The sequence below is a fragment of the Marmota marmota genome, unplaced genomic scaffold (genome assembly GCF_001458135.2).
Source record: "Marmota marmota marmota unplaced genomic scaffold, marMar, whole genome shotgun sequence".
NCBI classification, from domain to species: domain Eukaryota; kingdom Metazoa; phylum Chordata; class Mammalia; order Rodentia; family Sciuridae; genus Marmota; species Marmota marmota.
In genome coordinates this window covers 13,504,740-13,526,290 of record NW_025999990.1, presented here as the reverse complement: position 1 = coordinate 13,526,290, position 21,551 = coordinate 13,504,740, and the positions used below count along the sequence as shown (strand labels likewise).

The following is a 21,551-nucleotide window of genomic DNA, read 5'->3' as shown; positions in this document are numbered from 1 at the left end:
TAAATTTATGGGGACGAGATGTCCTAGATCAATTAGGTTTGACATTAACAAATAACATCAATCCTAATGCGCCCACTACTAGGGCTAGACAAGGCTTTAGGAAAGAAGAAAGATTAAGAGAACAAGAACAAGGTATGACAGCACCAATTCAAATAGATCAAGAAACAAATAGACATGGATTGGGTTTTCAGAAAGGGCCACTGAGACAATCAAAATTACTTGGAAATCAGAAAGACCAGTGTGGGTTCCTCAGTGGCCCCTGACTAAAGAAAAGATACAAATAGCCCATGACCTGGTCAAACAACAATTAGCGGAGGGACATATACAACCTTCCGTACACATTTATCAATTTTAAAATTAAGTTAGCATTATGTTACTATTGTCATCTTTTCTAATAAGGATCTGAAACAAAATACCTCTCTATTTTTTAAAAACCACTTGTTAGTTAACTAAAAAGAAATAATTAAGATTCAACTCTCTTCTTTCCCGACCAGTTCTAAAACTAAAAGAATAGAGTCGAATATCGTGGGAAACCACTATTTAATTTAAAAAATGTCTTTTACCCACAGTGTTTAATAATCAATGAAAATATATGATATTAACATGTAATGTATTCCTCTACGGTGTTCACATGAAAGAGTCTGACGTCTTTTTTTTTTTTTTTAAGAAAACATTATATACAGATTCACTTTTGAAAGGTGACAAGACCCATGTGTGGAAATAACACATCCAGGCCAAGGTCTCATGTGACCTCACTGCGCTGAATGTCTGGGCTGAGCCTGCTCCTGAGCACAGGCCTCGGTGGCAGCCAAAGCCTGGGCACTCTCGACCACCAGAGTTCACAAAGAACCATCAACCAGCGTTGCTGCAGCATCAAGTGTGGTGTATATTAAACCACACGTGACAAGTTCGCCTTCTGCCCTTGTCACATCACCTATGAATGTAAAAGTGTAGTATTCAGAAAAATCATAGCAACAGAAAACCAACTACAGGCACGTCTATCAGCGCAAGTGCAGCCCAGGCAAAGGATGCAGGGACATCTGTTTGATCCTCAATCCGGGTTCATTACTTTGAACACCACATTATCACATATGGAGTCCAGTGGCAAGGGTGCCAAGAATAAGCATCCTGCTACCCAGGTTCCATCCAGTTCCAAAGTAAACCTTGGACAAGAAACCTAATGTACCTCTGTTTGCTCATTTGTGAAATGAACAGCTGGGTTAGATGACCTCTAAAGTACCAACAAACTCGAAAAATAAGTGAAAAAATGTGAATTCTAAGTAACTCACTGGCACTTTGGACTAGGTGAGAATACTTCTGACTTAAAAAATGGTGAAGACCCTTGACCTTCCCGTGAAGAAGTCAACTGGCATTTTTGACTCAATGGAAGAGAAAAATGTAGGCAAAGCCCAAGAGTAGAAATTGTTAAATAAGTTTGAGAACATTCCTCCTGCAGCATGAGATGTGAGCGGGTGTCCCCTCCTGCCTCAATGGGGCATTAAGTGCCCAGTTCTGGGAGGGGAGCTCTGGGTGTGAATTGTCCTCAGGCAACATGGGTCTTTCCAAGTGACTGAAAAGGACATTCACAGTTTCAATCAGCACCTAAGAGAGGTCCTTTAGCCTTTCTCTATTAAGGGAAACACACACACACACACACACACACGCACGCACACACTTTTTTATTCCCCTCAGAACTATAGTTAGGCATGTGTGAGATGCCACTGAATGTAAAGCACGTTGTTACCTATTATGACCAAGAGAAGAAAGGTTGCCAATTAAACTGGCATTCCATAAATTCCTGAGACTCTGAAATGTGAAAAAAATGTGTCTCAGAATCAATGCAATTTAGTAGCATAAAGCTCTGACACACCCTTTTCTTAATACATTAGACAATACTATCTTCCAACAGGAATGACAGCCACCCAGATGAGCCCCATGTCCTACCTGACACAACTCTCTCTGTCTTCTCTGACCACCTTCGTTTAACACTAATAAAGCTGGGGAAGTGGCTTAGTAGCCGAGCGCTTTGCCCAGTACAGGCACGGTCCTGGGTTTGATCCCCACACCAAAAGCAAACAAAACAACAAGAACAAAAACTTAAAAAAATCATTTATCATTTATACTAAATAGAGATTAATAAAAAAAAACAGTAGATATTAAATGTACATCTCTCAAATATTTTCTGTACTTATTATTCCCTTAAGGACTGAGAGTTTCTTCCTTGGATGTGTCCTTCTGAGAATGGGTCAAATGTTTGTGATGTGGCTAAAGGCGACCAGTGTAAGTTCTCATTCCTCTTTACGTATTCTGACAGTGAGAGATTCCTGGAAGGAATCTCATAAACCACCCAAGCCAAGCCTTGGCTTTAAAAATTGTTATTGCAGGGATATAGCTCAGTTGATAGAGTGCTTAAGGCCCTGGGTTCAATCCCCAGCACCACAAAACAAACAAACAAACAAATGCTATTGAATAAAGCAGGAATCAGGACACAAACTCAGTGATCTGACCCCCCAGTCCAAGTTCTGTTTGACAACAAACACTGTGCTCATTTACACCATCTTAGTTTGGAGGTGACAACTTGGAAAATGTGTCTTTCCTGTCCCTGTGGCTGAATTTTCTCCAAATATTTTAATGATACTGCCTTTCTCTAAGACTTTTCCCAAAATAAGACCATCACCGCACAACACTAGAGTACAGAGCTCAATGAAATCACTCAAAGTTTTTCAGTTCTTGTCTTGACCAAGTTCAATGAAAAGGCTTGCCAAGCTACAAATAACAAATGAGAAGGATATAAAGCAAAGAAAGAATAAAAGCAAGGTTCAATATTTCCACATACAGTCCCTATCGAAGTTAATTTGTTTTAGTAAATGCAATGAAATATTTTCCTACACTAAGGTACCCCTAAACATTTTCAAATGTAGGAAGCACCCCAATGTATGAGCACAAACCAGGCCAGCTTGCCTCCATGTTAAACCAATCCCCGTAGATGTTTAAATGAATGAGACACGATGACAAGGCAAAACTTAATATTCAGATTCCTGAGCTGATGTTAGTATAGTAATTATTTAAACCATTTCCCCATCACAAAACCCAGATCATTATCTCTGGCTTATAGAAAACATCCTAAGGAAGATAGTTTCTACAGGGTACATCCTACATTCCATACAATACAAAGGTTGCAAACTTAGGAAGGTTCCGGAATCTTCTCCCAGAGAGGACAGTGTCAAGTGTGGCTGGGAAAGAAAAAAAAAACAACCTTCAACCAAAAGCACTCACATCCCAAATACTATTGTTGTTATCCAAGTCAAATCTGCCATTATGACCTTCAAAGACATTAATGAAATGATCCCAGGATACAGATACAGCGTTGGACAGGAAACAAAGGGTCTATCTCCACCAGGAAACACTGGGTCTACCTTGAAAATGAACTTCTCAACCACTTAGTCAAATCAATGAATGCCCATGGCCAAGCACTACCAAAAATATTTGCACTCTAATTTCTACAAGCCACCTGACACAGGATACAATGTCTTCTCTTCCTCTACCAAACGGACTTGTAGTTGCCTTAAAAAAAAAAAAAAAGTCTTTTCTTTTATGCCAGTATAACTCCCAACTCAAGATGGCCCATGGGTTAATATTCTTTTCTGAGTGCTTCAATCATGCTGCCTTGAGTCTGAGGGCTGGCAGGCAAGGCAACCCTGTCAGAGCTGCAGAGAGCTCAGCAGATCTGTCTCTGTGTGTTCAGTCAAACTGAAAAGGAGAAAAGGTGGCCCTCTGACAACAGACAGCTGTCAATCAGGTGGTGCACTCACACTGAGGAGTCCAATGAGCAGCCACAGAGGTGGCAAGCACTTGGCTAATCAGTGCGCCTATAAAATCCCGGCCCCTCCCAGTTCTGCTCACTCCAGCACCTGAAGTGACAGCACGCAGAGTCCTCGACCACTCCTGCTCACATGCTCGCCCGAGTGCACGCCTGCACGCTCTCTCTCTAGTGTTAACAGGACTGTTAGAAAGGCTGGGGCCAGTGCCTTGGGCCTACAAAACAGATCAGACTACAGGAAACTGGAAGACAAGAGGGAAAGAAAAATCCGCAGTAAAATGACCCCAAAATGGAACACAGAGACACACTATTCTATGCGAAAATGTTTCATACAGACACTGAAAGATGACTCATTAGATAGCAATAACTAGACCTATGTATTAAAAAAGGAGATTCCAAATTATCCACCTCACCTTTTCCCCATCCTCCATCTTGTCTTTTCCCCATCTTGCCACCAGGGGTCACTTTGGGGACAGTTCCTTGTGAAGGTGGCTAAAGATTCTGAGTGTTCACCAGAGAGTTCTTGGATATGGGCGGTGGGATGATGGGAATGGGCAGGATCAGAAAGAGAACTGAAGGGAGAAACCCAGGGATGTGCAGAGGGGGAAAGTGAATTCTTGAACTTCTGCACTTATTTTATTCACCAGTAAACGTTTAAGCTCAAAGACATGCCCTCGAAGCTAATTGTTAAATATGAACTTCACTAAGGAGTTCCCCGAGTCTCACAGCTATTTTTACCCTGGTGACAAACACTTCTCTCTTTCTCTCTCCCTTCTTTTGCTTTCTAAAAGAGCAGCTGATTGGAGGCTTAGGAATCAGAAAGAAAAACAAGGGGGCAGTGGGGTGCTGGGGATAACTGGGCAGATACAAAGTCAAATCTGTGGCTGTCCATCTGCAGCATATGAGCCCAAAAGATTTTACCAGTTTTAGATAAAAATGAATTTGTGCAAAATACTTAAATCTTGGCCCTGATTTAACCAGGATTTCCCCTAGCCACTCTGCCTACCGTGCCTGAAAGAAAACTCCCAAAGGTTTTCTTTTTATTAGAAAATAACTTTTAAAAGACCACTGAAGTCAGGTGCACTGGTGCAAGCTTGTAATCCCAACAGCTGGGGAGGCTGAGGCAGGAGGATGGCGAGTTCAAAACCAGCCTCAACGACTTAGAGAAACCCTGTTTCAAATTTTTTTAAAAAAGAAAAAGAAAAAGGACTGGGGATGTACTCAATGGTTAAACACCCCTGAGTTCAAGCCCTGTTGCCAAAATAGATAGATAGATAAATAAATGGCCACCAGACGACTAAAACCAACTTTAAAAAGCAGATATTGGGGGCGAGTGGCCTTAAAAAGTAAGAAATTCAAGGCAAACTTCTGCCAGGAGGCTCATCCAGCTCCGCTTCAGCCCTCAGGATATCCTGCAGGTACCCAGAGTCAAGGCTCCAGGGAGAAAAGGCATCAGTCCGTCCAATGCTGGGTGCCAAGATGCAGAAAGTGCACAAGGCCCTGCCAGCCAGCTCATCCCTGAAGACAAAGATGCCTTTCTCCGAGGAAAATCTAAGAAGCTATTCAATCTGGTTGCATTCATGACCAACAAGCAGGAGCTGTGCCAGCACGGAGCCTGAGAGAGATGGGCCGCTGCCCCTCCAACGCGACACCTACAGCCATCAGTCAAGCCGGTCCAGCAGGCTTTGCCTCCTACCAGTCGCCAGGCACCTCAGGGAGCTCGCTGTGCCCCCTCCAGCCAGTCCCCAGGGCAAGGCTGAATGAACTAGTTACCAGTGTGCCCCGGGCAATCTGCTGACTTCCTAAGGGGGGTCTGAACCCCTCCAGTTTTCTCCTAAGCTACAGTGCCACCCACTCAAATCCTATTCATGGGCACCAAAGTGCACCAACGTCCATAGACTTTGTCATTCAGACCCTTTCAAAGTCTTCACTGTTTCAGCTTACAGGTAGCTTCTAACTGACAGCGTGTCCCATCTTGTGGACTGTTTTGGTGTGGTTTTTAATGGTACTGGTGATCTTGGGGGCTTTACATCTCCATCCATTTTTTTTTTTTTTCCATTTTGAGACAGATCTCAACTAAGATGCTTAGGCTGGCCTCCTCTTTGCAATCCTCCTGCCTCAGCCTCCTGCATAGCTGGGATTACAGAAGTGAGCCACCACACCAGGCTTGTGAACTTTTTACCTAAGCACAAGTACAATCACCATTATTTCTTGGTCAAATGTCAATTTGCAATGTATACTTTTATAGTTTTCCCCCAGCTTTCATTGAGACTACTTCCAATATTTAATACAGCTTATTTTTCCTTTTTTTTTTTTTAAAAAGCAATGCCTATTGTAGAAAACATTCCAGCAATACAAGAGCATATCAAGAAAGAAGAAAAGGGATTCTGCACATATACAAAAGTCAAGAAGGTCATCCAGACAGCCCCAGTGTCTCCCTCCCATGCACCATCTGGGCAAAGATGGGAGCAGATCCCTGGGGCATGAGTCTGCTCTGCCAGCTCTTACTGGCTCAGTGGCTCTTCCATCAGGTGAAAAACCGGGAGGGCCCAACCCATGTCATTCACCGGGCACTGTTCCCTGAGCATTTCTGGGAAGACGGGAATTCAGAGATGCAGTTGATCATATAAGTAGCCACATCACAGAGGCTGAGGAGGTACTGGTGGGCCATCTTGTACATGTCCTCTTATGTCGAAGCAGAAAAGGAAAGGAAGCAGCCACTTCCACAGAGGACAGAGTTATTACCAAGAAAAAGCACGGGTACAGTGAGGGTTGGAGGGAGGTCTGACCATCAATTGCTCCTCAAAAATCAAAGTTGGGTTCAGGTTCTCATGGAATCCTGCCATTTGTGGCTTGATGTTTTTAAGCTCTATGTCCACCCTGCATTTTCTCTGGACAACACAGGGGGTGTGTGGGTGCTCGCCTGAGGCGAGTGGTTTTTCTGGGAATCACAGGAGTTGAGGACAGAGCAGCGACTGCGGCTAGGCCTGGCTCATCGCTTGGTTCTAACCAGAACAATGGAGGCCTTATCGGGCCTCTAGGGTGTGAAGATAGCCAAGGCTCTCTCCAGGTCCATTAGGGCCCAGGGTCACCCTATCTCCCACACTTGCCTCTTAGTTATTGTAAAGCTTTTACATATTTAGGGAGCTTTTCCATCAAAATATTCTGGAATGGCTAGAGGCTCAGACACATGAATGATATCTGCACACATGCGCTTTTTATCCGAGTTCACAGCTCCTGGTCACTGAGGGTAAACAGTGTTATCAGTGATTATTATGGATTTAGTCAAGTATATTTTATTCCTGTCATTTATGAGCACTTGTGTTGGCTGGTATTTACAATGTCGGGATTCTGTCACTTTGGCAACCTTCTGAGACAACATTTTTCCAGTGTTACAGTGACATTTCAAAAACTCAGTATTTACAAGCAAACGACACCCTCTGGCTCTGAGACAGTGCGATTCAGTGGTAGCTGAACAAAGGGACACTCGTCTAAAAAATTTCTTCCAGCCACGTTTCTGGCTGTTAGTGGCTATTACTTCATGGTCTAGATGGCCCTTTGCTCTTTGGTAGAAAGAATACAGACATCAAGGAAAACCTCAGCATCATGCTATCGGAATTTTAATTCCACTGTGCGGATCCTTATGAGTGAGGGCTGCCGCGTGATGCTGATGCAATATCTTAACTTCTCTGAGCCTCAGTTTCCTATTTGCTACAAAGCAGCACTGAGCAACGGCTGACATTTAGGTCCTCTCTGACTCGAACATTCTATCTTTAAGGATTTCAATATTATGAACAAAAGCTAATCTCATTTTCTTGTTTCATCTTTTTCATGGCCTATATCAAGGTTCTAAGAAAAGGTTCTAAGAGACGCTACTGGTGATAGAGACTGCGGGGTTCCTCAGGCCCTCCTTAGAAATGGACACCCAAACGGACATCTTTCTTACGGACAGAAGGGCCAGCAGTGCTTCCACAGACACTACCTAAGTTAGCAACAGGAAGAGAGCTGGGGTCATCTCTAAGAAGGCTCGCAGGCTCCCTGCTATAATGAGAAGCTAAACCAACTTTACCTAGGGATAAGTGGCAGAGAAACCAGCACATCTAGAGTCAAAGACTCTGTCCCCAGTCCCACCTCTGCCACATACTATTAATGGTGGGGGAAAAAAAATTGTGAGTTTCATAAAAGAGGATTAGAAATTGTTCCTGCTTCACAAGGTTATTGGCAGGATTAAGTCGAGAAATGTGCACAAGGCCTTCCCAAGGGGTGTGGCTCACAGGTAGGTGCCAGTTCTTTGGGGACATGGCACAGGTCAGGCCTGTGCAAAGTCCTGGGTTCAATTCCCAACACCACAAACAAAACAAGGAAGGAAATTTGCACAAAAGGATTTAGGCAGGAGCTCTGTGCTCACACGCCCTTGTTATTATGGCTAATTCAGCTGATGTTTACTCATCCACCCACCGACCCTCCAGCAGACACTCTCCACGTGTCCCACTAGGCCCTGCAGACGGACAGGACAGGCCTAGGCCCTGCCCACCCCTGGCTCTACAGAGTAAGTGCCTCAGATGCCGCTAGGCTCAGAATCACGGCCCTTGGTCTAGTGTGGTTAGAACCTTGAGGGTCTCCGGAAGACACAATGCAGGAGTGGCATCTTGAACAATGTCCCAGGGCTGAGCTCTCTGAGGCGAGATGTGGGTGAGTGAGGAGAAGAGGAGAGGGGACACCCCAGGCCAGCAGAAGGCCCAGGTTAAGACAGAGAAGGATGAAAGGAGTCCCAAGGAGCCTGCAGCATTCAGGGCAGCTGGGACTGGAGATGAGAGTGGTGAGAACAGACCGGGGCCAGGCTACCAAGAGTCCGTGCGCCACACTAAAGACAGGACCTTGCAGCCATCGAGGGGGGCTAAGCCAGGGTATATCGGCACCAGAGTTCTGTGGGGACATGGCACCAGCGGCAGTGAGGAAGCTGCACATGAGGGAGAGGGTGGGCTGGGGGAAGGGCCCGGGATCACTCTATTCTGGAGGTGGTCTGGCCCCTAAGGACTCCTGGAGGTGAGGGAGATGGAGGAGTCTGAGGAGGCAGCTGGGGGCATCAAGTGACCAAGCCAAAGGACAGGAGGAAGGATCTAGCCCTGAGGGGAAATTCAATCATGAGATTCAACTTCAAAACACAATACCATCTACCATCGGTGAAATTATCTTTTTCTCCTTTCCTATATGCTGGGCGATTGCCAAATATTACTCCAGCCCCTTGAAAATAAATCCAAATAGATATTAGAATATACATTTGAAAAGTTTTAAATATTATAGCCTCAGATTAGGAGAATCTATACGTTACTATACTATACTATACATTAGCTCACATCCTCTACCGACCTGGTATCATCGGGATCTTATAAAAACATTTACTGAACACCCAAAATCAAGGTCTCATGGACTCTATTATTGTTGAATACTCTAGAAGGTTTCTGATGGTTGGCTGAGGTCCTAAGGAGCTGATCGAGGATGTCTGCATTTTATTTCTGTCTATAACTAGAGAAAAATAAAATTATTTGCGCCAGGTAACTAAGGAAGACATGTAGCATGGGACTCCACAGAAGCCTCTGATCTTGACAGTATGAGCTTGGAAAGGCAGTCTACGAGATTTCAGAGGACAGTAGGGACACCTAGGACATTAGAAGAAGACAAGCTGCTTCATAATGAAGCCTGGATGGAGGCAGACTAGAATCCAAGAACCAATAGGGTCTATGCTTTCTGCAAAAAGAAATATAGGACAGGTTCTCTAGAAATGAATCATAGGAGAAGTCTCACTTAACATACAAAAATCACAAATTTAAATGTTGTTTCCATTGACAGAATGGCCCCCAGGACTCATACCCACAGAGCAAATTCAAGCAAGTTTGACCTGGTGCTAACTCAGGGGTCGGACTGCAGGGAAGAGGTCCACATTAGCAACTTCTTGGCTGAGACAGTCAAATGACAGAGATGCCAAAAGACTCCTTGAAGCAATAGCAGCTGCTGACACCCTTTTGTGACGTACGTCACTGTCCATAGCATGTCTTTTACCATCACTGATGTCACATCAGACACTCTACACATGACAGTTCCGCACTCTGGAGCTCAGTGCAACAGGCTGTAAGTTCAATAGCACTGGTAATAAATGTTCCTGAGGACTGAATCCGATCCAAGGGAAGAGGTTCAGCGGGTAGGACTTCCAGGAGCACCATGGCCTAAGCAAGGGTGTCCTCCCCACCTGGTACAGGAGCACTACTCAAAAACTTAGTTTAGAATTCGTAATGCGTTCTTCCATCGAAAGGCAACTAACTCTATAGGACAAAACCAAAAGCCTTCTAAGATGTTACATTATGGCTCCTTGGGAGTTTTGGATCCTAGCTATAAGCACTGGCCCTGTCGAAGACCCAGTTTTTTATCCTCATGAAACCTTGAATTCCTGGGAACCACAAGTGGAGCAGAAACTACCCTCGGAAAGCACAGACTGAATATACTCTCATAGGCTCAGGGAACCCCAGCTGGAATGCAATGATCACGATTTTCATCAATTTTCCTATCAAAAAAGAAAAATCATTGAAACATGATCCCGGCTGGTTGACAATGCTTGATTTTCTGCCCTCTCCGTAGCAGTGGCTTCATCCTGGGAAGTCATCTACTTTTTGACTCATCAGAATATCAGTTTTCTATGTCCAGGCTCCCTTTGGGGAAAGTGCATGCCTCTCCCCACTCGGCCCACTCATGCACAGTCAGAACCTTCTGACCAGCACAGAACGTTCTCCTCTGCAGGAACAATGTGATGAGAAACTTTCTAATTCTCCCAGAAGGGTAGATATTTGTACTCCCACGTAGTGGGATGTTTTCTATGATAACATGAAGTTAATTCACATACTTTTTCTTCTTGGTTAAATCACTGTAATGCTGGATTGATTAACTCACTTAAGACCTATAGGGATACCCTACATACTTTGAGTCATGGAAAAGTTAAAAAGAAAGTTATGCCAAGAACTATTTTATATCATTAGGTATTTTACTATTATTCCTCCTTTGGATAAACAATTTTACAGTCATCCACTACTGACCCTTATCTTCATTTAGTGACCAGTGAGTGTTACGGTAAGGGCCTCAACCCACCAGGAAGCCACTTGCATGGACTTCCTATGATGAACAGGCTCATCTCCTCTTCAGATTACACCCCATTTTGCCCGAGGATGATCACCCAGGTCTCAAAGAAGCTCAAGAAAAGTATCAATAGATGCACAAGATGAGTTAAGATTTTGATCCTGATTTTGTAACTTTTATGTTTATTTACATGATCCCTTAAGAGTTAAAACTGCGTATCAGCCCTTCCCTTTGACACACTTATCCTGTGTTTACTGAAGCCAGGTTCTCAATGTTTGCTTCACAGGGCTTGCCCAGTACTGTTTTAAATGTACAGATGAGGGAAGAAAGAAAACAAAGTGAGAAGAGATGAAAGTAACTTATCATCGAAAAGCATGAAAACAGCTAGCTATTCAGCTAAATAAAAAATAACATATTTAGCGATTTGTAATATAAGGATAAAATGAACTCACTGGGTCTCTGGAGGTCTGCAATATGATCTTTGCAAAAGGTAGCTTGCCAATTTAATTGAGGTAGGAGTTATTTAATTTTTTTACAGGTATAGTTTTCAATAAAACTACATATGCCTATAATAGTGCAATGGCAGATGTGTCTCGATTATTAGAGGTGGGCTCAAGGGAATTTATACAATGAATCTTGAAATCTGTAAGCAGCTGTGAGGGGGGGCTGAAACGAGAGGGGAGGGTGTCGTACCACACACACATGTTCTTTAAGTGCAGCAATGTTTTGTTATTTTACTGCAGGTATATTACAGAGATGAAATTTAATAACTTACTGTATACAATACCAATAAAACTGAGAAGATTCAGTGCCCTGCTGTTCATTAAGGCAGTCCAAATGAGCTCAGATTATTCTGTGTGCATGCACGGTCAAACCCCAACATGCAGAGACCCCAGATGCAGTGCTCTCGAGAATGGCCACTGCTTGAAAACCTCCATGATGCTCTCCTTCACTGCAGCTCGTCAGTGAATCACTGTTGTCCCAAACTCACAGAAACATAGCTTTAAGGTGGGCTGGAAATAAGATGTATCTGATAAACAAAAAGTCACAGAACTCTTTACTGAAAGATTTCTTCTGACAAGAGAGGGGAAGGGAAATGTGGGCTATGCAGGTTTTGTTAAGTGCCATAAGAATGTAACAGTGATAAAATACTGTATTCACCCAAATCTCTTGAAATGCCAGGCTGAAGTCAGAACCCCACCAAAATGTGACTTCTCCCCTGATTAAAAACAAGAAAAATCTGGCACAAATAAGGGCCGGGCTATGAAAAAGGCAATATTTGCAGGTCAGAAATGCTAAAGCCAACTAACTAGCCCCACCGCTTTGGGTTCTATTCTCCCTTACATCCACTTCCTTCGATGATCCACAACACACTGGGTACTGGAGGGCCACGTTGTAGGAAGCTCAGTTGAGCTATCTGTGAGTGAAAGCACATGTAAACAAATCCGCATAAACATCCCAAGCACAAACAATTTTTTTCAAAGAGTGGGTGCTTCAATTCTAAGCACACTATCAGGCATGGCAGTACTCAAGAATATCTCTTCTCGTTCAAAGTAATTCTTTTAAAAAAAATAAACAGTTCTTAATAAATCCTTTTGACTTCAGATTAGGGGGGTTTGTCCGTATCTTCTAGTGTTCCTGATATTTAATTTGGGGTTTCAGTTCTAGCAGTTTCAGTAAACATTTCCTCATCAATGGAATAACACCAAGCCTGTCCTCAGACAATAGAATAAATATTTCTGTCAGTTTGCATTGAAAATAAATTCTGATGCTAAACTGTGAGTACACCACCTTTCTCAGAGAAAGAAGCTATAGAGCTACCCTGATTCCTAAATGTTACGCAGGTATACTTCAACATGAAACTTTATCTGGTCTATCCCAGAGTTAAATCAATTATGTTTGGTCATTAATTGATTTTGTCCTTTCTTTTTACATATCAGAAATACAAGAAAGGATTATAGTCCTAATTGCTAGTGGTTATTAAAAACTCCATAATGCTTTTCATAAGAAAGGAGACATTAATCCTAAAATCCTGGTGAAATTTCAATTTGTATACGAGAAGTCCATTTCTTTGGTGTCTCATAAATCATCTCACAGTGATTTCAAGGGCGTTTTAATGCACTCACTCTTATAAAACTCACCTAGGCTTCCAAACATACATTCTGTTATTCACAAGTAGGTTAAATGCCATAATCAAAAAAAAGGGGGGGGGGCGGGGAGAGTCACCTTTAAGAGCCTACTAACGGTATTATTTCAGAATCTTGTTGTATGTAGCTACTGTACAGGAATAATAATTTGATCTATGATGAATCCAAATGTGTGCAATGGCAAACCACATTCCGCCGGCACTGCACAAAAATCAAGGCCAAAATATCTACGCATTTTAAAGAAAGTGTTCATGGCTGTTGCTAAAATGTGAATTGGCATATTCCACCCCAGCCTTTTCACAGGAAATCCTCATTGGTTTTAAGGAAATTACACATGCTAAGTTTGAGGATGTTACTGAATAGATTATTCATAAACTTTTTTTCTTTTTTAAAGGCAGGACAGTCAGGAGCAGGGCAACATGCCCTCCTCTCCCCCGACCTCAGCCACTCGAATCAATCCCGAGCAGATCTGAGTGAAGTCACTCAGTCCTAGGTTCTGTTAGGTCCAGATTCTCCAGGGAGCCTGAAACCTACTGTGAGTGCTTTCCTAGACAGACCTGACACAGGCCTCAGAGCCTAGAGAGCCCATCCTGGCCTGGGCAGCAGGGATCCCAATGTGGCACAGTACTGGCTTTGAAACCAGATATTTTGGAGTCCAAAACGGGACTCCAAACTTCCTTGGACTGCAATTTGGGGTCTGCTTGTCTTATTTCTAAATTATTGCATGAGCAGTATTAACACTCTGAGATTTACACTGGCACCTATATAAGTCCCCCAGGCTTCCTTTAGACTGAACTCAAACTACCTTTTAGCAATTCCCTCATTTTGACATTTGCTCATCACCCACAACTGGACTGGGGCAGGGATTACTTCCACTATCTCGCTGATCCTTGATCGAGCGGCCGCGTGGAGCATCACGGCAGTCCACCAGAGGGGTCGGCCAGCCACTGATGGTCAAGCCTGTGAAATGTTTAACAGCAATTACTAGAATGTAGGAGGGCAATGTGAGGATCCAGAGAAATTCTAGGGCTTACTGCAAGATTAATCTCACAGCAAGGGACACAAAGATTATTACACAGCTCCAAATATCATCAACAGAATACTGGAGTTCAGTTTCCAAGGAGACACACCTACCACTACCTCCTGACCTGCAGTTAAGGGCTTTCAGACCCTCTGGGGTGGGTCCTAACTATTGCTCTTATTAATATACTTTAAGAGATTGGAGAATGCACGAATGCTGCCAGCAGTCTCCAGGTAAGCGACATATTAAAGCAAAGACTATCGACATTATGCTAGTCCAGGGTTAAGAGGTTGAAATCTCAGATCTGCCATTTAAAAATGGTTCTCTGAAAAATATATATATTTTTACACATGCATATGAAAAAGTATTTTATTTAGTAAAAAGTATTTTACTAAAAATTGGCAGTGCTAAAACGAAAGAAAGTTCTTCTTTACAGGAGAATGTCAGCTGTACATGTAGAAGGAATGACAATTTAAAAAAAAATGTCAATTTGAAATCCACTGACTTCAGTGAGGGTCATCAACACACACAAAAGCCATCCGGTTGAAGGCTATTGGGGTAAGGGGGCACCTGCCCAGTGCCAAAGTAGCTACTGAAAGGTTATCTGCCATTTGCAAAGCAGGAATGGTTCTTTACAATGGAGTGATCTGTGAGTTGCCTCTTTTACCAAGTGATCTAGCTAGCATTACTAGCAGCACATAGTTGAACGTTCGGAAGGGATCCAATACGAAGCCTTCCACATCATCCCTTAGCTCCTCCAACCAAGAATGCTTAACCTAAACCTGAATCAAGCTTCAGACCTAATTTTCAGTTTGTAGGCAAAACAAGGAATGACTGAATTTTTAAAGAGTAACACAAAGAAATAATACAACAATTCTCTAAAAGGAGGATATTTCATGAGACAAATGGCCGAGTCTCTTTGAAGTAACCATCACAAAAACAAAACAAAATAAATAAATAAACAACCAGGAACTGTTATAATTGCAATTATAAAGAGAAATAGAAACTAAAGGCCATCCATAAATGCTTTTGTTAAAAAAAGCCTATAAAGACATTTTCATGAGGATAGGAACAATTTGAATATGAATTAGGGTTAGGAAATTACTGCTAATTTCTTTAGGGTTGATAATAGTATTTTAGTTAAATAGGCAAGTATCCTATTTTTAAAAGACACACATTGAAAAATCTAAGGTTGAAATCTGAGATCTGCCACTTAAAAATGGTTCTGTGAAAAAAATATATATCCTTTTATGTATGCATATACAAAGTAAATGCAACAAATATTACCACATGTTTAATCTACATGCTGAGTCTATGGCATTTCATTTTATTTCTTTTTCAATTTTTCTGGGCATTTAAAAAAAAATTTAAAGAGCCTGCAGACCTACCTACAAAGAAGTTTTAGGGCAGGAAGATTAACTGAGCCCAGGAGTTCAAGGTCAGTCTGATCAACATAGTGAGACCTTGTCTCAAAAAAAAAAACTGAAGTGAGGAATGGAGTTTGATCTGATTTCGCCAGTTAACATTCAGGAAGCTGCTGGTGGGGATGAAAGACAGGATATGAATGCACTTCCCTTTGTTTTTCTCCCTAAGACCTAACACATCACTAGAGGGTTGATAAATAAAATTGTTGATCAGTGCATTGAGAGAATGGATCTATTCTTCTCTCTGGTGAGTGTTGGGTCACTTTGAGGGTAGGGTATACCCAGAGCAACGCCCCAAGAGGACTGAGCTGCTTTCTGAAATACCCTCCCCGGGGGCAGAGTCTTGAAGGCCTACACACCACAAACCCAGACATTGCAATGTCTGAAAGCATCATGACTGCAAATATCCTGTCCCATGGCGGTACAACTGAAAGATCACACTAGGATTTTGACCTTTGGTTCTAATACCACACCCACCAGAAACAGAGAGCATCCACAAGGTTCTCATTCACACCGTTTCCCACACACAGGCCTAGGACAGTGATGCCACTAGGTAAGTATTCAGCTGAGAGAAAGCCGGAGGGAGTGTCTCTCCACAGTAGGACCTCTGTGTCCCTCAGGGCCTACGTGGTAGCTTAGAAGGGAAGGCTTTCCTGATTTTCACAAGCTTAAAAAAGACTTTGCTCACTCTAGGGTTCATGTACATCCCTAATTCGAACTTCACTCTTTTCCAGAAGTGAAGCTAGGGAATTAAGTGATACTAGGAGGCACATGGTACAGCGTGCAAGTTAACGTGAACATGGCCCCTGCCCTCCAGGAGTTTAAGAATCCTGGTGGAAACTGGTATTCAACAAATACGTAAATAACGGCAAATCTGAAAAATTACTAAAAAGGAAAGGCAGAGTGCGAGGGCGGTATATCACAGGGAGTGGGGCAGGTGGGGTGCACAACAGAGGTTCCCTGGAAGAATGCATAGGACTTGGGACCGAATTACTGATTACTAAGAACACTTAGAAAGAATATCAAATTAAACAGCAATATGCATTTCTGCTTACACAAGGCCTAAGTAGCCATTTTCATAACAGACAAAAGGTTTTTATGGCTTTTGACTTATATCTTTTCTATTTTGACTTTAGATAAGAAAAGCTTATAGAGAACAAAAGTTCTAGAATTAAGTCATTTGTAATACCTTTTGTATCAAAAATCAAAATAATTAAAAGAAAAAATCAATTCTCAAATACGTAATTTTTTTAATCAATTGATTCAATAAATTAAAAATGAGTAATATAAACAACCTAAGTTACACAGAGAGAAATCCCATTTCCTCTACAGCATCAAAGTTTCTGGAATTTAACAACACTATCCTAGATTAGGCCTAATTCTTAAATCCATCGGTCAGTTATAAGATCTAAACTTCAAATAACTTTATCAGCATAGTCCTATTTGATTACTTGCTGAGAAAGAAAATGAACTTGGGTGAGGGTAAAGCTTGGCCTTCCCTAGAGAAAACAAGATGTGAGCGGGGACATTCAGTTGTAAAATTTCATATAAAGATTTCAAGACATGGTGCTGATTTTCCATATATCACTAATTTTCACTGCCTTTTAAATGAAGGTCATATGCAATGTATTTCCATACCTTAAATAATCTAATTAAGGCACAAAGTCTAAAAGCTTCATGGAGGTCAGCAGAAATGCCACATTTTGAACGAGAGTCATTACCATAGAGAGTATATTTCTATAAAACAATCTAGGAAATAATCAAACCTAGCTGCACATTAGAATCACCTGGGGTGCTGTCAGAAAGCACAGGCCAAGTACTAAGTCAGGTCCTAGTAGAATTGATCTCATAGAGGACTCAGCTCGCTCACCACTACCCCCTCTCACATACCCATCTTGCCCAGGAAATACTATTTTAACAAACCACGGTTTTAGACTAAGGCTGTAACCCGTTGGTGAGGGGATGGGAGCGGGGGGCACAACAACTCCACACGCTGAATACTAACTTTCATTCAAGGAAAAACTTCTCTAACAACAATCATTGTACTGACCTCATCTCTCATTCAAAACTAAAAAATATTGGCAAAACTAAAAAGTTTGCAAATCACCAAACATCCTATTGCAAGCAGGACAAGAGGCCAAAAGCAAATGATATTCTTCTTCTGTGATTTGCCATGATACACACTAGAAATTAGGTATTGGCTATCACAGGTTGAAATTGGACTATCTTGCAAAAAAAGTTTATTTCCACTCATTTTCGTTCCTGTCATACTTTCCATTATAAATCGCATTTTCTCTGGCAATAAAAGTAGAATGAGGTTGCAATTTGGCAAGAAAATTTTAAGCCTGGGTGTGACTTCTGTACCCCAATTTGATTCAAACCAGTTTTCTCGTATTTAGTGAGAACTTTTAAAAGTCTTGTTTGGTTGTTTTTATTTGTCTTTTGGTTCATTTTCTACACAATTTCAAAAGTCTCAAAAAAGTCATCAAGTTTATGTCTGATAATTTCATATCAGAATGCATTAATGAATGTATATTATTACTTACATTTTTAATGAAAACAACTTAGTTGACGATCTTGAACCTACAGACATTTGTTTTTCCGCTAAAATATCCATCTTTTAAAAAGTCATGCATGAGTCTAGCACTATCAACATTAAATCCACAAGAGAAACATAATGGACATATACATATTTATACATATTTTAACCCGACGCACTTTTTCAATCATTCATATCTCACAGTAACAACCAATTTCTCCACACAGCCTTTCTCTACCTGTTGCTTACCACCACTGATTCTCTGCACCCAACAAAAATTTCTGACTGAAATCAGCATGTCCCATGCAACCCCGCTCACCCCTGTAAGTCCATGGGGACACACTATTATCATAGGAAAAAGCAGCCTTGGAGCTCCTTAGGGCCCACTGGCCAAAAGTTTTAGTCCAGCATCTCAATAAAGTAGCAAACAGGAGAAAACAAAAGCTGTCCCCGCAAGAGTCACTCACCTCATCACACAGTAGGGAACCATTTCAGCTGTGATCAGCTATTTAGATTCAAGCCCAAGATACCGAGATTGTGCCTTTCTTTTTGGTTTGTGTGGCTGGTGTGGTAGACTGGGATTCAAAGAACAAAACAGCTCAAGAGAGTCCCTGGAAGACAACCTATGGTCTGCTCTACTCCCAAATTTCACAGAAAGCAGAAATTCATACCATGTACACTCCTCGCCTCCAGGCCCCAGTTCCCCAGGCAGGGAATTTCCAGTGTTTCTCTTTTAAGCATTCACACTGTTTATGGAGAGTGCTGAGACCCAGCTGAACACAGGGATAGTTGGTTCCTGCAAGACTCCCAACCATGAAGCAGAAATAAGAAGGAAGGAATCTGCACACTCCCCAGCTAGAGAGAGGAGGAAGGCTTTTTAAGAAAAGCAGATGCAGTCTTATTCCTCATACACAAAAGAATTCTCCTGGACAGGGAGGTCTCAAAAGGAACCTCCCAAGGCCCAGAAATTCAGGCATCGGACAGCAGCCAGCCACCTCGATTCCCCCCTCTGCCCCTCTCCACTTCTCACCTTGTGTTTGCAAAAAAAATTAAGCTCAGTTTCACCCGAGGGAAGTATTCCCCACCAACGGAGGAGGGTCTGTGTTCTGCACACACAGACAGACTCACACGGTCTGGATGATGCTTTCACAAGTTAAGGGGCCTCACGCTTACTCAGCAGAGGAAATCTTTGTGTCTGTGAGGAATCACGCCAATTCCCATTAGTAAGAAAGGATACAGGGGCGAGGAAGCCTATTCTCTCAATGACCAGCAAAAGGGGCCCAGCGAAAACAGAGACCTCTGCCATGACCATCTGCAAAAAGGAAGGATGTTGTCAACTTTCTTCTCCCCAAAACTCTAGTGACCTCCGCCTTGACCCTCAGAAACCAGATCCACAGGAACCGGCTCTTCTGCAGGAATTGAGAGCTTTACACCAGAGACCCAACCCTGAGAGGCTTGTCGCCCAGGCTATCTGCCCCGAACATGTGCACTCACATTCCAAAGATGTTTCCGTTGCGCTGGAATGGCTGTAAATTTCTTTCCTGCAGAATTCTTTCCAAATAAACTGCCCTGGACTGCACTCCGGCAGGAGTCCTACCCAAGCACTGTTCACCTCACCGCAACAAATCTTTTAGATGCCAAATGTGACTGAATTGGCAACTGGGCCAAAGGAGTCAACCTTAAAAATGCAAATGTATACAGGGAGAAGGAAAAAAAAGAAAAAAAAAAAAAACCCAACCCACCAGAATTCCACCTTTCATGATAGATGCCTGGTACACAAATGATCCTTCCTTCAGACACTCTATTTCATTACTAAAGCGCATGTGTTCTTACATTTCTCAGGGATATATTAAACAGGTTGTTTAAAAAACCCAAATGGATTTTCTCCCCCATATCATTAAAGAAACTGGGAGGGTGAGAGAGTTCATCCCTTTTCCAGTATAGAAAGACGAACCTTCTGTTTGGGTGAATTAAAAAAAAAAAAAAAAAAAACAGTCGAGAGCTTTGAATATGAAAGAGTATCATCAAATTCTACCAGAGTTCTCCAAAGTAAGTGACTGATGCTTTTATAAAAAAGGAGGTATAACAAATTAAATATATGATCAATACTGATACTGAAATGAAAAAGAAAGCATCTATAAAAATCTCAATTGTCTCGAAACGAACCTTCCTCTTCAGCCTTGGTAGTATTTTTAGAAATGGGCTCTCTCCAGAGAGTTAGAAGTACACAAACGCAGAGTGCAACGGGCACACGCACGCACACTACACCTTTGTATCACACTGGCATTTTATTATTTAACTAAAGTGCTCCTATTTTTCTAGCTCACGCATGCTTCCCCTGAGACGGCTTTGCTGTTAGCCTGCTGGCCTTGACTTCCAGCCAAAAACAATTCAGAAACAAAAAGGGACAACAAATCATATTTTCACAGACATTTTTATCCCTCAATACCACCCTGTTTTCACACAACATCATACAGTCCCTAGGAAAACTATAATTTAGGGCACTAGCCACCCGAACCCAGGGTCTGACACATGGTTCCACGAAGCATTTCCTGTGCGAGAAATTCTTAAGTTCTTAATTGCAAATAAACTCTTTTGATAGAACCACTCTAGCCACATTGCTGGTTTGCAAACAGTGCCACTGGTGCAGGCTGATGGATTAAAAAATAAAAACAAGCCAGTGGATGAAGTCCTGATACGGCAGAGATCTAAGGATGAGGTGCTTATCAGTTCTAAGCTCTGAATTCTTCCAAGACTTACACACCATCACCAGCAGACTTTCAGTGCATCTTCAGTGTCACAGTTGAAAATGTAAAATCAAATTTACAAAGCACGCTGATATCCCCAGGTTAATCCTCTACACCCTTCCCCAGCCCAGAGTCACACTTACCTGGTGGCAACCCTGTAAGTTTGATTCTCTCCCATAAGATGAGTATGAGCCCCTTTCTGTTTTACCTGCCAAGAGAAACAACAACAACAAAAAGTATAAATCGTGCTTTTCCTTTAAAAACAAATCTCCTGCAGGTAACAGACATCTACTTCTCTTCCCCGATGTTTACATACGTAAAGTAGGCACTACTGGCAATGTGTGCAAGCAAGAGAGGGATAACACGTCCTCACTCTGGCGATGATAAACTGGAAAAAAATATCCTTCATTCCTATTCTTAGCCAAACTGCTCCACACTTCCAAAAACTGTCATTCCAATGGCCTCCACTTTCTCTAACAAACAAATTGTCATTCCTTATTTTCACTTTCTTTCTCTCTCACAAAATTTAAACAATTTCATTTTTATTTACACAGCAGGCAAATTATCTATGTAATGACCCTGGCCTAGTCATTCCCATTGATTATATTGACACTTAATGGTGAGGCCAAAGCTAATCAATCACAGGCTCTCCAGATGGTGAGTTTAGCAAAGAAACTATTCAAAATTCTGAGTCTCTCTGTCCTTCTCCCTCCCTCCCTCCCTCTCTC

At 42.2% G+C, this 21,551-nt stretch overlaps 1 protein-coding gene across 17 annotated transcripts in view; it reads right to left on the bottom strand.

Annotated features, from left to right (window-relative positions):
• The window catches only part of Tcf4 (transcription factor 4), a 348,091-nt gene that overhangs the window by 152,483 nt on the left and 174,057 nt on the right, over positions 1-21,551 (bottom strand). For 13 of the 17 annotated variants that reach the window (XM_048806171.1, XM_048806164.1, XM_048806170.1 and 10 more), the window contains one exon: positions 20,967-21,031. In XM_048806171.1, coding sequence (XP_048662128.1) covers positions 20,967-21,031 — 65 coding nt within the window. Of the gene's footprint in view, positions 1-19,106; positions 19,518-20,966; positions 21,032-21,139; positions 21,298-21,551 lie in introns of those variants that run through there. The other 4 variants (XM_015482360.2, XM_048806185.1, XM_048806178.1 and 1 more) reach the window with 4 other exon arrangements.